General features: G+C 44.1%; 1 protein-coding gene across 1 annotated transcript in view; it reads left to right on the plus strand.

The window, feature by feature from the left end:
- Positions 1-2,707: 2,707 nt before the first annotated feature.
- kmt2bb (lysine (K)-specific methyltransferase 2Bb) overlaps positions 2,708-15,717 on the plus strand; it is a gene marked incomplete at its 5' end in the record, with an annotated part of 107,280 nt that continues 94,270 nt past the window's right edge. Inside the window, one exon of the mRNA XM_080744627.1 lies at positions 2,708-3,121. Within this exon, the coding sequence (XP_080600753.1) occupies positions 2,708-3,121 (414 nt within the window). The remainder of the gene's footprint in view (positions 3,122-15,717) is intronic.

Here is a 15,717-nt window from a genome sequence, read left to right on the forward strand (position 1 = left end):
GAACACATGAAGGACTGTTTCTGTAGCGTTGGCACATTGGCAGCCAAACCGTGCACCCACACTCCATGGGTGCCAGAGCACTGAGAGCAGAACCTCTGCCCTACATTTTTCACATGTGCCTGTTATAGCGCCACCAGGAGGCCAATTTGTGCAAAAGACACATTTGGACAGATAGTTTCCAAAAATCACACAAATCGGTACACAGTATAGCTCATTAAACAAAACGGGTCATTCAGATTTTTCATATTCCATTCCGATTGGCTACGATTGGCTTCCAAAGTTTGCAGGACTCAGCAGGAGTGCTCCGTTTTGAACATTTCGAAACTCAAATCATGAACGTGGCGTGTGGTTTCTGTGAAACTTTGCACACACGCTTGGCAGAGAAAGAAATGCCACCGGAAACTCTTCAAATCAGCCTCATGGTGGCGCTATAACAGGCAAATACACTCCCTCTAGTCTGGAGGCATTTTGTCCACAATAACCCACCTGACCTGGCGGAGACCTGTGGACGGTTGTGTGTGTGTGTGTGTGTGTGTGTGTGTGTGTGTGTGTGTGTGTGTGTGTGTGTGTGTGTGTGTGTGTTTGTTTGTTTGTTTGTTTGTTTTTTATTTATTTGATATAGACATCACAATCACATTGGACGAACCAGATGCATTGATATAAGTGATTATAGCACAAGTGCTAACACCTGTCCACAGGAGGCTTTTCTATTTTACAATAATCAAATCTAACACCCTATCAAGTACGATAAACATTAATACTATTCTAAAACCCAATCAAGTACAAAAAACAATAATACTAATCTAAAACCCAGTCAGGTAAAAACAATTATAATATGTTTGAAGAATTTATTGATTGAAGAATTTATTAGAAGTTTGCAATAGAAAAAAGCACAGTTTCATGACAGTACACATCACTGGTACAAGGTCAACTAAAAGGAACCACACTTTAAGTATCTCATATAACATTGAAAGACAGACAGATAGATACTTGTGTTTAATAATAAGAACTAACAATCCAATCAAGTACAAAAACAACAATACTAGTCTAAAACCCAGTCAAGTACAAACAATTATAATATGTGTTTACTAATAATAACTAACAATCCACAATCTGACCCCTCATTCTGTAGGACATACAAAATCATGAGTAGCCATAATCAACACACACAGCAGGTAAGGAATAGAAACTATTCATGTGAGCACAGTTGATTTGATTTCAACCATAACTTGAGTCCTCTGTAAAAGACATTACCATCCGTCTCTAGTTTTAAAACGGTAGGCAAGGAGTTCCAAAGGTCTGTAAATCCCCTTCACTGAGAAGGCAGACTGTCTGAATGAGTTACTGCAGGTGGGAACAATACAGTCAACATGTGTTGAAGCTGGTGGACGTCTCTGTATCAGTCCAGAGAACAGAGGTGAGACATGATTATGTAGACATTTAAAAACCAGTTTGGTAGTACAACAACTCACAAAGTGTGTGTGTGTGTGTGTGTGTGTGTGTGTGTGTGTGTGTGTGTGTGTGTGTGTGTGTGTGTGTGTGTGTGTGTGTGTGTGTGTGTGTGTGTGTGTGTGTGTGTGTGTGTGTGTGTGTGTGTAGACTATTCATTGTGTTGCATTGAAGAGCAGTGGTTTCTAACATGGGGATGTGGTGCAGTACAGGGTTCTACCAGTAGGTGGCAGTATGCTCATAGAACACAACCATTCTGAAAAAGCAACGTTTCTGTTGACCACGTGATGCAGATTGATAACATGCACCAGAAAAAGGTCAGATTTATCATAATTAAAGATCAACAACTAAATTATATTATATATAAATGATATACAGCAAAACAATAGGCAGTAAATCCTGACATTAAAACATTGGACAGCTCCTGATTTGGTTCAAACATGGGGTTAAATTCATTCCACCAAAATGTGCAACAATTACAGTAAGCCTACAGTACAGTATGTCCCTCCAACATCAAAAGATGACTCTTTAATACCCTCTTTAAAAAGCACTAGTTAACTGTTGGACTGTGTTCTATATGTTAGTTATAACTAGTTAGTTCTAACTGTTGGACTGTGTTCTATATGTTAGTTATAACTAGGATATATATATATATGTATGTATATATATATACATATACATATACGTAACGGAGGTGATCCGAACCTCCCCACCCGGCTTCGAACCCAGGTCTCCCGCGTGAAAGTCCAATATCTTAACCATCAGTCCAAAGGGACATCCCTATGGAACGAGGGTAGATAGACTTTTGAGGCTTCAGGCTGGGGCTGCGACTCTCTCCGCCATTATATATGTATATTATTTTGTTAATATTATTTTTTTGCCCCAAATATCTAATGTTAGATCATGACATGGAGTCTCGAGGTGCCCAGTCGGCCCACTTGTCCTTGGTGCCCACCGGTGCGGTGCCCACCTAGGGACATCAAGGTGCCCAAGCACTCGAGGGGAAGGAGAGAGACTACATTTCCCGTGCGGCATTGCGGCTGCCCCCCGCTCCCATCCCGCCTTCCGTCCCTCTAGTGTGTGTGTGTGTGTGTGTGTGTGTGTGTGTGTGTGTGTGTGTGTGTGTGTGTGTGTGTGTGTGTGTGTGTGTGTCTCCAGCATCCATCCATCCACAGACACACAGACAGAGCAGTGTGTGTGTGTGTGTGTGTGTTGCTACCACACAAGCTAAAGGTACAAGTTAACATTGGGCTCCATGATGGCGGCAGCGGGATCTGCAGCGACCTGCGGCTCCATGGCAGGCCCTTCGCGGACCCCCGCGGACCCCGGGACGGGCGGAGGCTCCGGAGGCACGGCGGCCCGGGGCCGCTTCCCCGGCCGGCCCTGGTCCTCTCGCAGCCGCCTGCGCTCCGAGAAGCGCTGGCAGCTTGGCCGCTCCGGGGCGCACGGCTCCTCGCAGGCCGAGCAGGGAGCCTCCTCCTCGGCGCTGCCGCTGGACGACGTGCCGCTGATCCTCCACGGAGGACCGGGAGGAGGCCTCCTCCTCGGCGGGCCCTCCGGGAGCCTCGGCCTTGCGCTGAGCTCCCTGCGGGGCTCCGAGGCTCTGCCGCCGGGGGGAGAGGAGAGCCTGGACCGGCCTGGAGAGGAGATGAGGCCGGAGCACACAGACACAGTGAGTTTATTTATCATATTAATGATGGTCCTTTATGCTTGTATATCTGTTTATTAATGTAATAACCAGTGTTATGATTAGTTTATGTTCATATATCTGTGATTATTAGTCTAATAACCAGTATTATGATTAGTTTATGTTTACTGGGAGGATACAATAATGTCAACATTTCAGCCCGTTAGCTTCATGCTAACTGTACCAGATCTACACACACACCCACACATCCACAACACTAGATCTACAAGTCTAGACGTCTAACAGATGTTCACTTCACACCGAAGGCTAAAAGGTGTCAGATCTATAGATCTATGGATCTGGAGATCTACATTAAAGAGCATCATGTACGAGCTTGTAGATCAGTTTTTTTGTGTGGGGGGCAAAGAAGACACAAAACAAAAACACAACAAAAAACAACCGCAACAAAAACACACAAATTCCCACCAATCAGTGGCAGGACAAGAACAAGTGTTTATTAATGTTAATGACGCAGTGATTAATTAATATCTTCTGATATGAGGTTTATTATTAATATTCAGTCAGACTGTAATAAACTGTAAAGGACGTCAGTTTGTAAACATGGATTCTTTACCATGTCTTTCATAGAGGTGGGACGTTCACGAACCAATCGAGTCTTTTGAACGGCTCTTTGAAATGAACGATAGGATTCTGTTCACAGTAGGGAGCCGTTCCTTTCTAAATGAACAGTCGTGGGGGAGAAAAGTACTCAATGGGTTCCCACGGTCATGACATTCCTGGAAATATTTTGAAATTTAGAAAAATATTTTTCCAGTACTGGAAAAGTTTTGGAATTGATCAAGGGTCCTGGAAGGTCCTGGAAAAAATAGCTATGCATTGTCTTTGGTTATTGATTTTGTTAATACCTCTGAAATGACAAATTAAACATTGGCTAAATTGTCAAATATTAGAGGCAGAAATTGTGAAAATAGCAGATCTACATGCTCACAACGCCTCGCGTTGCGAGGCGTTGTGTGAGCATGTAGATCGGCTATTTTCACAATAAAACCGTGTTAAACTAAATTCCTCAACTCTTAGTGCTCGTCATGGTGCCGGGGTCCCCAGTTCAAATATGATTATTTTGGGGGTCACGGCCTGAAAAGGTTGAGAACCACTGGCATACACTACCTGTCTTTAGGCATATTGCACATAGGAGTAAGCGACTCGTTATTGAGCTGAATTATTGTTATATAGTCCTGGAAATTGGGTTAAATATTCTGGAAAAGTTTTGGTAATTAATCTGTAAAGATGTGTGGGAACCCTGTCACTCAAAGGTGAAGACCACCCATTTTCAATATTGAACTATGTCATTAATATACCTTAGAGGAGTTGTGTGGACATTAAAAAAAAAGTTCCTCCCTCTTCTGTGTTGCCTAGAACCGGAGGATTGATTTTGGGGTTTGTATTGTAAAGTACAATGTGTGATGTCATCAAGTTGTACTTTACAATACAAACCCCAACATCAATCTTCCAGTTCTAGGAAACACAGAAGAGGGGGAACTTTTTTTCCCACACAACTCCTCTAATGTGTAGTTCAATATTCCCCTTTAAGTAAAAATATCAATACTGCAATCAAGTAGAAGTTGGAATGTTAATGTACTTGAGTAAAAGTAAAAAAGTATTGGTATCAAAATGTACTTAAAGTACCAATATTAGAACGTACTCATTATGCAGAATGTCCTGTTGCACAGGTTTTCCAATGAGTAAAATGTAGAAACATCATTTGAAAATAGCAGATCTACAAGCTCACAATGCGTCGCGATGCGACGCATTGTGAGCTTGTAGATCGGCTATTTTCAAATGGCAGGTATGTACCTATATATGTCCGAAATAAATGTCTTGAATGGTTGAAGTTATTTGTAATTAGAATCAGAATCTACAAAGTAACTCTAGTAACTAGAATGAGGAATGAGCCAGTATTTTGAACGGCTCTTTGAAAGGAACGGATCCCAGAGATCCGGCTCACTTCAAAGAGCCATAAATCCCATCTCTAGTCTTTCATCCTGTTAGCATGTAGCATGCTAACCGCTAGGCTAACGCTGTTAGCCTCCGTGCTAACACAAAGAAGGGGGGAAAGGCTAACGCAGCGGCTAGGCTAGCGCTAGCCTGGCTCTGTGCTTCTTCACAGCAGTGTGTGTGACTGTCCAGCTTATAGAACATGATAAATAACATATTTAATGTTATTAAATAACAGTGTAAAGCACAGCGGAGCGCTCTGGCTCCATGCTAGAGCAGCTAGCAGGCTGCTAGCATCATGTTGATGCTAGTTTGGTTCTAACTGGCTCTGAGTGACTGTCATCTCACCGTGTTTAGAACAGCATGGAGGGGGAGGGGGCAGGCTAGCCCACCCTGGTAGGGTGATGGCAGGGTGATAGCAGGGTGATACTAGGGTGCTGTAGTAGGGTGTTAGCAGGGTGCTCTAGGTAGGTAGGGTGCTGTGTGTTATTAGTTATTACTCTGCTAACTAGTTAAGACCATTTTCCACTGGCCCAACACCACACCACACCACACCACACCACACCACACCACACCACACCACACCACACCACACCGCCCACTTGTGCCAGGCTTTCCACTACAAGGACCTGGGTAGAGTGGTGTGAAAGTGGTACTAAACGTGGTACTACTAACACATATCCAATCCAGAGTAGGTCTGAGCTAGGCCAAACAGGGCCAAACACTTCATAATGACTGATCACTCACTGACTTTTCATTTAGACCACCAGGATATAGTTGTAACACATGATAGATTCTATTGTGTTATAACCACTATTATAATCTATTATAGTGCATTATAATTATCATAGTAATACATGAATACGTTATAGTGTATTATAATCACAGTTATAATCCATTATAGTGTATTATAATTTAGGATAGTTGTAATACAAATTTATATTGTATTATAATCACAGTTAAAAGGGTCAATTTGCTTCTTACCGATGGGGTACTTTTGTGTAATGGAAAACGTAGATAATGTTATGTGGTGCGGTGTGGTATGGTGTAGTGTAGTGTGGTGTGGTGCTAAAGCTGCAGTCGAAAAGGGGCTCTAGGGTGCTGTAGGTAGGTAGGGTGCTTTAGGGTGATGTGTGTCTAGTTATTACCATGCTAACTAGTTAGTGGTGTCAGTAGTGGTCATAGGGAGTCTATTAAGTGTTTCTCAACCTTTTTTCTGCATGGGCACACTTTTCATGTCCCAAGAATCCATGGGCACACCAACATAATACGGGGGTGTAAATATCGTCACTGTCGGGAAGAAACCTTGTATCTCCAAGTTTCAAATGTGTACGTTTCTTCGCAAAGTAAAGCCCTGCTTCATCACACAAGGCTGTCGCACAACAGTAGTAAAAACAGCAGATCTACAAGCACAACACCTCGCGGCGTGAGGCGTTTTGTGCTTGTAGATCGGCTGTTTTCACTAGTTTAAATCATTTTTAAAATGATAAATACAATACTGGCTTTCAAGCAGTTTAAGGGGCACACTTGACCCTTCTCAGGGGCACACCAACTGAGAAACACTGGTCTAGGGACACAGGGCTGTAATGTAATGTCACCCAGGACCCCCTGAACGTGTTGGTTAGTGGTGTTAGTGGTGATAGTGGTGTTGCTGGTGTTAGTGTTGTTAGTATAGTGGTGATAGGAACAGACTCAACAGAGGGACCAGGCAGTAATATCACCCAGGGCCTGAACGTGTTGGTTAGTGGTGTTACTGGTGTTAGTGGTGTTAGTGGTGTTAGTATAGTGGTGATAGGAACAGGGACACAGGGCTGTAATGTAATGTCACCCAGGACCCCCTGAACGTGTTGGTTAGTGGTGTTAGTATAGTGGTGATAGGAACAGGGACACAGGGCTGTAATGTAATGTCACCCAGGACCCCCTGAACGTGTTGGTTAGTGGTGTTAGTGGTGTTAGTATAGTGGTGATAGGAACAGGGACACAGGGCTGTAATGTAATGTCACCCAGGACCCCCTGAACGTGTTGGTTAGTGGTGTTAGTATAGTGGTGATAGGAACAGGGACACAGGGCTGTAATGTAATGTCACCCAGGGCCCCCTGAACGTGTTGGTTAGTGGTGTTAGTGGTGTTAGTATAGTGGTGATAGGAACAGGGACACAGGGCTGTAATGTAATGTCACCCAGGACCCCCTGAACGTGTTGGTTAATGGTGTTAGTGGTGTTAGTGGTGTTAGTGGTGTTGCTGGTGTTAGTGGTGTTAGTGGTGTTAGTATAGTGGTGATAGGAACAGACTCAACAGAGGGACCAGGCAGTAATATCACCCAGGGCCTGAACGTGTTGGTTAGTGGTGTTGCTGGTGTTAGTGGTGTTAGTGGTGTTAGTATAGTGGTGTTACTATCGTACTATTGTATAGTGGTGATAGGAACAGGGACCAGGCAGTAATGTCATGTCACCCAGGGCCCCCTGAACGTGTTGGTTAGTGGTGTTAGTATAGTGGTGATAGGAACAGGGACACAGGGCTGTAATGTAATGTCACCCAGGGCCTGAACGTGTTGGTTAGTGGTGTTAGTGGTGTTAGTGGTGTTAGTATAGTGGTGATATTGAACAGAGGGACCAGGCAGTAATGTCACCCAGGGCCTGAACGTGTTGGTTAGTGGTGTTAGTGGTGTTACTGGTGTTAGAGGTGTTAGTGGTGTTACTGGTGTTAGAGGTGTTAGTGGTGATAGGAACAGACACCAGGCAGTAATATCACCCAGGGCCTGAACGTGTTGGTTAGTGGTGTTAGTGGTGTTAGTATAGTGGTGATATTGAACAGAGGGACCAGGCAGTAATATCACCCAGGGCCTGAACGTGTTGGTTAGTGGTGTTAGTGGTGTTAGTGGTGATAGTATAGTGGTGTTAGTGGTGTTAGTATAGTGGTGTTAGTGGTGATAGTATAGTGGTGTTAGTGGTGATAGTATAGTGGTGTTAGTGGTGTTAGTGGTGATAGTATAGTGGTGTTAGTGGTGTTAGTATAGTGGTGATAGGAACAGACACCAGGCAGTAATGTCACCCAGGGCATGAACGTGTTGGTTAGTGGTGTTAGTGGTGTTAGTGGTGATAGTATAGTGGTGTTAGTGGTGTTAGTGGTGATAGTATAGTGGTGTTAGTGGTGATAGTATAGTGGTGTTAGTGGTGTTAGTGGTGTTAGTGGTGATAGTATAGTGGTGTTAGTGGTGTTAGTGGTGATAGTATAGTGGTGTTAGTGGTGATAGTATAGTGGTGTTAGTGGTGTTAGTGGTGTTAGTGGTGATAGTATAGTGGTGTTAGTGGTGTTAGTGGTGATAGTATAGTGGTGTTAGTGGTGATAGTATAGTGGTGTTAGTGGTGTTAGTATAGTGGTGATAGTGAACAGACACCAGGCAGTAATGTCACCCAGGGCAGGTTGGAGGGAAGCGTCTTCAGCCCACCTCCCCTTCACCCTCGCTGCAGCAACACTTTATAATAAAGACTTTATTAGAAGTTTGCATAGAAAAAGGTACAGTTTCATGACGGACAGCACTACACCACATGCAACCATTCTCTCAGGTTTATCTGGTTATACATGCATTTAATGCTAGTTAAAGTGGTTTTACATGCATTCAATGAGAGTTAATGTTGTTATACATGCATTTGTTAGTAGTTAACGTCTTTATACGTCCATTTAATGCTAGTTATCGTTGTTGCACATGCATTAATGCTAGTTTACACATGTATTCACTGTAACGAACATTATTCACTATAACAAACATGTATTCACTGTAACGAACATTATTCACTATAACAAACATCTATTCACTGTAACAAACATTATTCACTATAACAAGCATCTATTCACTGTAACAAACATGTATTGATTGATTGATTGATTGAATAATTTATTAGAAGTTTGCAATAGAAAAAAGTACAGTTTCATGACAGTACAAATCACTGGTACAAGGTCAACTAAAAGGAGATCCTAGAAAGCCGAAGCTTATTTCCACAGGAACCACACTTTAAGTATCTCATATAACATTGAAAGACAGACGGATAGAACATAGTACTTTATCTAGGATAATATCAGTTTCAAAAGCATAACATCAAATACAAAGGCAGAAAAAAAGGGTGGGGGGGAGCATGGGGGCTTAGTCTATTTACAAGTCACGGGTAGCAGCCGCCTGAAGGTGACTTTTCATACCAATTTTGAAGGAGGCTAGGGATTTGCTCTCCTTTAAGGCTTGTGGAAGGGCGTTCCACATGTTGATGGTATAGCAGGAGAATGAGTTAGCGCCTTGTTTAGTGTTAAATCTACGTTGATGATGATTAGTGGAGCTGCCTCTGGGGTTGTGATCGTGAACATCCTGAATTCAGTGTAGTTGATGTTCATTCACTGTAGCTAACTTCCCATTTAACTGTAATGCACTTGCATTCATTGATGGTAGTTTACAGTACACACTATGCATGTTGTTCCCTGTGTTTCACTGTAGTTAAGGTTGTTTTACAGTGTTCATAGATTCATGGTAGTTCATGTTTACAGTGTACAAACATAGATTCATGGTAGTTCATGTTTACAGTGTACAAACATAGATTCATGGTAGTTCATGTTTACAGTGTACAAACATACATTCATGGTAGTTCATGTTTACAGTGTACAAACATAGATTCATGTTTATCTTGTTGCAGTTGTATGTGTGTCCTAGCCGCAAATTGCAACGCTAGATTTAAAAAAAAAATCACACCCGTGTGAACTGAGCGGTGGTCGTGGAGGCTGTGCAACAGCACTACTGGGTGGGTGCAGCGGGGTTAGTGTGCTTTACAATGCTGTAGTTTCTTCACACACTCTAATTTATTTGACCCTAAAACATTCAGTTTGTTAATAATAATAATAATACTTGACCACACATGCTGACCCACCCTTCCCCCCTGTGTGTGTGTGTGTGTGTGTGTGTGTGTGTGTGTGTGTGTGTGTGTGTGTGTGTGTGTGTGTGTGTGTGTGTGTGTGTGTGTGTGTGTGTGTGTGTGTGTGTGTGTGTGTGTGTGAGAGAACAACAGCGCCCCTCCCTTAACATGTGTGGTCAGAAAAGGTACTGCAGCCTTGAGGCTACATACAGTCACGGCCGGCCGGCCGGACACACACACACGGCCACGTATAGGAGACGGTGTGACCACCGCTCAAAAATCTGATGAATCTAGGGTTGCAATACCTCCCATAGGCAGCCAATGCATCACAACAGTTTTTTGCTATCTGATTGTATTAAACAACGTCAAACTCATCAATATTGGGGCTGTATGGAAAGCTCAAATAATCCTCTTTCTATCTTCAAAGAGTTTGTTGCAGAAAAATCCACCGTAGACATGTTATGAGTTACTTTCTGTCAAGAAATCCGAGCAGACATGGTTTATTTACTAAGTGTTGAACTTCGGAAGCGCTCGTCTTCTATAACGCAACGTCCCGCTGCCTCCTGCATTATGTGACATTTAGAACCAGGTGGTCACAGGACCGCTGAGCGATTTTCCACGAGCGCTTCCAAACTCCAGCACTTAGAAAAAAGAATCACCTGAACAAAATTGCTTGATAGAAAGTAGCTCATACCATGTCTATGGTGGATTTTTATGAAACAAACACTTTGCAGATAGAAAGGGGATATACTTCAGGCTTTCCATAGAGCCCCAATGTTGGCGAGTTTCATGTTGTTTAATACAACCAGATAGCAAAAAAACTGTTTTGATGCATTGGCTGCCTATGGGAGGTGTTGCAACCCTAGATTCATCCCATTAAAATAAAATCTAGTGTTGCAATTTGCGGCTATGTGTGTCCATGGCAGCAGGTGTTGCTCATGCATTGATGTGCATTCCCTGTTAGTTTCCTCTTGGACTAGTGGTTAAGTAGTGTGGCTTTAGGAGCCCTTAGTGTCCTCTTGGACTAGTGGTTAAGGAGTGTGGCTTTAGGAGTCCTTAGTGTCCTCTTGGACTAGTGGTTAAGGAGTGTGGCTTTAGGAGTCCTTAGTTTCCTCTTGGACTAGTGGTTAAGGAGTGTGGCTTTAGGAGCCCTTAGTTTCCTCTTGGACTAGTGGTTAAGGAGTGTGGCTTTAGGAGTCCTTAGTGTCCTCTTGGACTAGTGGTTAAGGAGTCTGGCTTTAGGAGTCCTTAGTGTCCTCTTGGACTAGTGGTTAAGGAGTCTGGCTTTAGGAGCCCTTCGTTTCTACGTAGGAGACACAGGTTCGAATCCCAGATGTTACGCAGCCTGATGGCCTCAAAAGTCTAGCATCTCCCCTGGCTCATAGGGATATCCCTGTGGTCTAGTGGTTAACATGTTAGATTTCCATGCGGTAGGAACATCCCTGTGGTCTAGAGGTTAACATGTTAGATGTCCATGCGGTAGGGACATCCCTGTGGTCTAGTGGTTAAGATGTTAGATGTCCATGCGGTAGGAACATCCCTGTGGTCTAGAGGTTAACATGTTAGATGTCCATGCGGTAGGGACATCCCTGTGGTCTAGTGGTTAAGATGTTAGATGTCCATGCGGTAGGAACATCCCTGTGGTCTAGAGGTTAACATGTTAGATGTCCATGCGGTAGGAACATCCCTGTGGTCTAGAGGTTAACATGTTAGATGTCCATGCGGTAGGGACATCCCTGTGGTCTAGAGGTTAACATGTTAGATGTCCATGCGGTAGGGACATCCCTGTGGTCTAGAGGTTAACATGTTAGATGTCCATGCGGTAGGAACATCCCTGTGGTCTAGAGGTTAACATGTTAGATGTCCATGCGGTAGGGACATCCCTGTGGTCTAGAGGTTAACATGTTAGATGTCCATGCGGTAGGGACATCCCTGTGGTCTAGAGGTTAACATGTTAGATGTCCATGCGGTAGGAACATCCCTGTGGTCTAGAGGTTAAGATGTTAGATGTCCATGCGGTAGGGACATCCCTGTGGTCTAGAGGTTAACATGTTAGATGTCCATGCGGTAGGGACATCCCTGTGGTCTAGAGGTTAACATGTTAGATGTCCATGCGGTAGGAACATCCCTGTGGTCTAGAGGTTAAGATGTTAGATGTCCATGCGGTAGGGACATCCCTGTGGTCTAGAGGTTAACATGTTAGATGTCCATGCGGTAGGAACATCCCTGTGGTCTAGAGGTTAAGATGTTAGATGTCCATGCGGTAGGGACATCCCTGTGGTCTAGAGGTTAACATGTTAGATGTCCATGCGGTAGGGACATCCCTGTGGTCTAGTTCAGGTTCAGGTTTATTTTAGTCAAATGCACATCCATACAGGTATAGACATACATTGAAATGCTTGTGCCAAGAGCACTCTCAGCCTTATTACACACAAAAAAACAAGACAACAACAGGTCACCCAGGACAACCCAAAAACAACAAAACAACCATACAGTGTAACAGTGTACAGTTTAAAAACTGCGTATCTTGCACATGACTACCTACGTCTCGCTTCCATCTCTTCGTTAAGCATCCTGATTGCTTGAGCATAAAAACTATTACTGAAACGGGTGGTGTGAGATTTGATGCTCTGGTAACGTTTTTTGGATGGGAGGAGATAGAACAGGGAATGGGCGGGGTGACAGCTGTCCTTTAAGATGTTCTCTGTCTTTTTCTTACAGCGTGTGTTATAGATTGTGTGTAGCTGTGGTAATTCTGTGCCAATGATTTTGGCAGCTCTCTTCACAATTCTCTGTAACTGTGTACTGTCTTGAACAGTCACGTTACCAAACCACACTGTGATGCATCCTGTCAAAACACTTTCTATGGTACAGCGATAGAAATTAACAAGAGCCTTGGTGCTCAGGCCAAATCTCCTGAGGCGCCTCAGAAAGTACAATCGCTGCTGCGCTTTCATAAGGATACCTTCGCTGTTTTGAGACCATGTGAGTGAGTTTGTTATGTGAACACCCAGGAATTTGAAACTGTCCACTATGTCTACAGGTGAACCATTTATGGTTAAGGGACTGTGATTGACTTTAGACTTCCTAAAGTCAACGATGATAGTGGTTAACATGTTAGATGTCCATGCGGTAGGAACATCCCTGTGGTCTAGAGGTTAACATGTTAGATGTCCATGCGGTAGGGACATCCCTGTGGTCTAGAGGTTAACATGTTAGATGTCCATGCGGTAGGAACATCCCTGTGGTCTAGAGGTTAACATGTTAGATGTCCATGCGGTAGGAACATCCCTGTGGTCTAGAGGTTAACATGTTAGATGTCCATGCGGTAGGAACATCCCTGTGGTCTAGAGGTTAAGATGTTAGATGTCCATGCGGTAGGAACATCCCTGTGGTCTAGAGGTTAACATGTTAGATGTCCATGCGGTAGGAACATCCCTGTGGTCTAGAGGTTAAGATGTTAGATGTCCATGCGGTAGGGACATCCCTGTGGTCTAGAGGTTAACATGTTAGATGTCCATGCGGTAGGGACATCCCTGTGGTCTAGAGGTTAACATGTTAGATGTCCATGCGGTAGGAACATCCCTGTGGTCTAGAGGTTAACATGTTAGATGTCCATGCGGTAGGAACATCCCTGTGGTCTAGAGGTTAACATGTTAGATGTCCATGCGGTAGGAACATCCCTGTGGTCTAGAGGTTAACATGTTAGATGTCCATGCGGTAGGAACATCCCTGTGGTCTAGAGGTTAACATGTTAGATGTCCATGCGGTAGGAACATCCCTGTGGTCTAGAGGTTAAGATGTTAGATGTCCATGCGGTAGGGACATCCCTGTGGTCTAGAGGTTAACATGTTAGATGTCCATGCGGTAGACCTGGGTTTGAACCCCAGGCGTTACACATCAGTGTGACATCACATTACCAGGGGTTGCCAGACCGCCAGAGGATAGCAAATAAAACGTTAGGACAAGTGGAGTTTGCTTTCTGGTTGGCTGTCAGGAACATGCATTCTGTCTACATCAGGGGTCTTAAACGTTTTCAGGCCAAGGACCCCTTAGTTGAGAGAGAGATGAAGCAGGGACCCCTTAGTTGAGAGAGAGATGAAGCAGGGACCCCTTAGTTGAGAGAGAGATGAAGCAGGGACCCCTTAGTTGAGAGAGAGATGAAGCAGGGACCCCTTAGTTGAGAGAGAGATGAAGCAGGGACCCCCACAACCTGTTCATAGATTCCATATAGTTTCATTGTTTGACGGCACAATCATCAGTGTATTTTGGATTCATGTCAATTTGTGTTTTCAGATATTTAACCACTTGATAATACTTAATAAACTTGACCTTTCACTCTGTGCTTGGTCTGATCTTTTTCCCCTCTACACCAAACCACTTTGCCGAAAATAGCCGATCTACAAGCTCACAACGCCTATTTTTGGCTAAAGTGAGAATATGGACACTAGGGTTCAAGTTGTTAATATAAAAAAAGGAGAAAATAAGTTTCTACCCCACACAGATTTGAAGGACCCCTGTAGTAACTCTGAGGACCCCCTGTTGAAGACCCCTTGTTTAGATTAAATATGATTGGCTATTCATCTTGTTGTTACAACCAGCAGCATTCAGTCTGTCTTTCAAAGGGACTGTCGTCACTCAGTTGGATTTAACATTCATTTGTACTACAAGAGTAAGATTTAACCTTTTGGGGCCTCTGGGCAAGAAGAACATGATCTGATCTGACACCTTGGTGTGTTTAACATCCATGGATTCATTTAGTTGATCACCTTGGTGTGTTTAAAGTTATACTATGTAACTTTTTTTGGAGCGGTGAAAACGCTCCCAATAGACAGGTATATCCGTGGGTATGTGGGTGGGTGGCTGGCTGGCTGGGTGGCTGGCTGGCTGGCCGTGTCCGTAGTCTGGCAATACCTTGAGTGGCCACACACAACACACTAGTTAAAGGAGGGGCGCTGTTTTGTGCAGGCCAGGCACACTCACCTCAGCACTCACGCACATGTGCAAGGAACACACACACACACACACACACACACTACGCACGCACGCACACACAAATGCGCACACACACACACACACACACACACACACACACACACACACACACACACACACACACACACACACACACACACACACACACACACACACACACACACACACACACACGCATGCACACACGGCCCGCCCCCCACACTCTCACACACACACTACACAAACGCACGCACCCCCCCCCCCCCCCACACACACACACACACACTATGCACGCACTCACACACACACACACACACACACTACGCACGCACTCACACACACACACACACACACACACACACACACTACACTAACGCACGCACCCCCCCCCCCCCCCCCCCCCCACACACACACACACACACACACTACACAAACGCATGCACACACGGCCCACCCCCCACACTCACTCCAAAAACAAGCAACACACACACAGAGGGGAGAAGCCACGGTTGCCAGATTCTGTGAGTGAAACAAGCAAACAGGTCTATGAAAACGAGCCCAAAGGTTTCACCACTTGACCTATATTACATTCGCTATTTTCTAAAAGCATGTTGAAAGCAAGCCACATAAGCAACTATACTTCAGAAACAAGCCCAAATAAAAGCAATTCGCAACTAGAGACTTTACAGGAAAAGAAGACCAAAGTCACTTATAATGAGCAAACCTGGCAACATTGTTGACATTCCTCAGTAACGAC

Source organism: Nannobrachium achirus (assembly GCF_963921795.1).
Source record: "Nannobrachium achirus genome assembly, chromosome: 2".
Lineage (NCBI taxonomy): Eukaryota > Metazoa > Chordata > Actinopteri > Myctophiformes > Myctophidae > Nannobrachium > Nannobrachium achirus.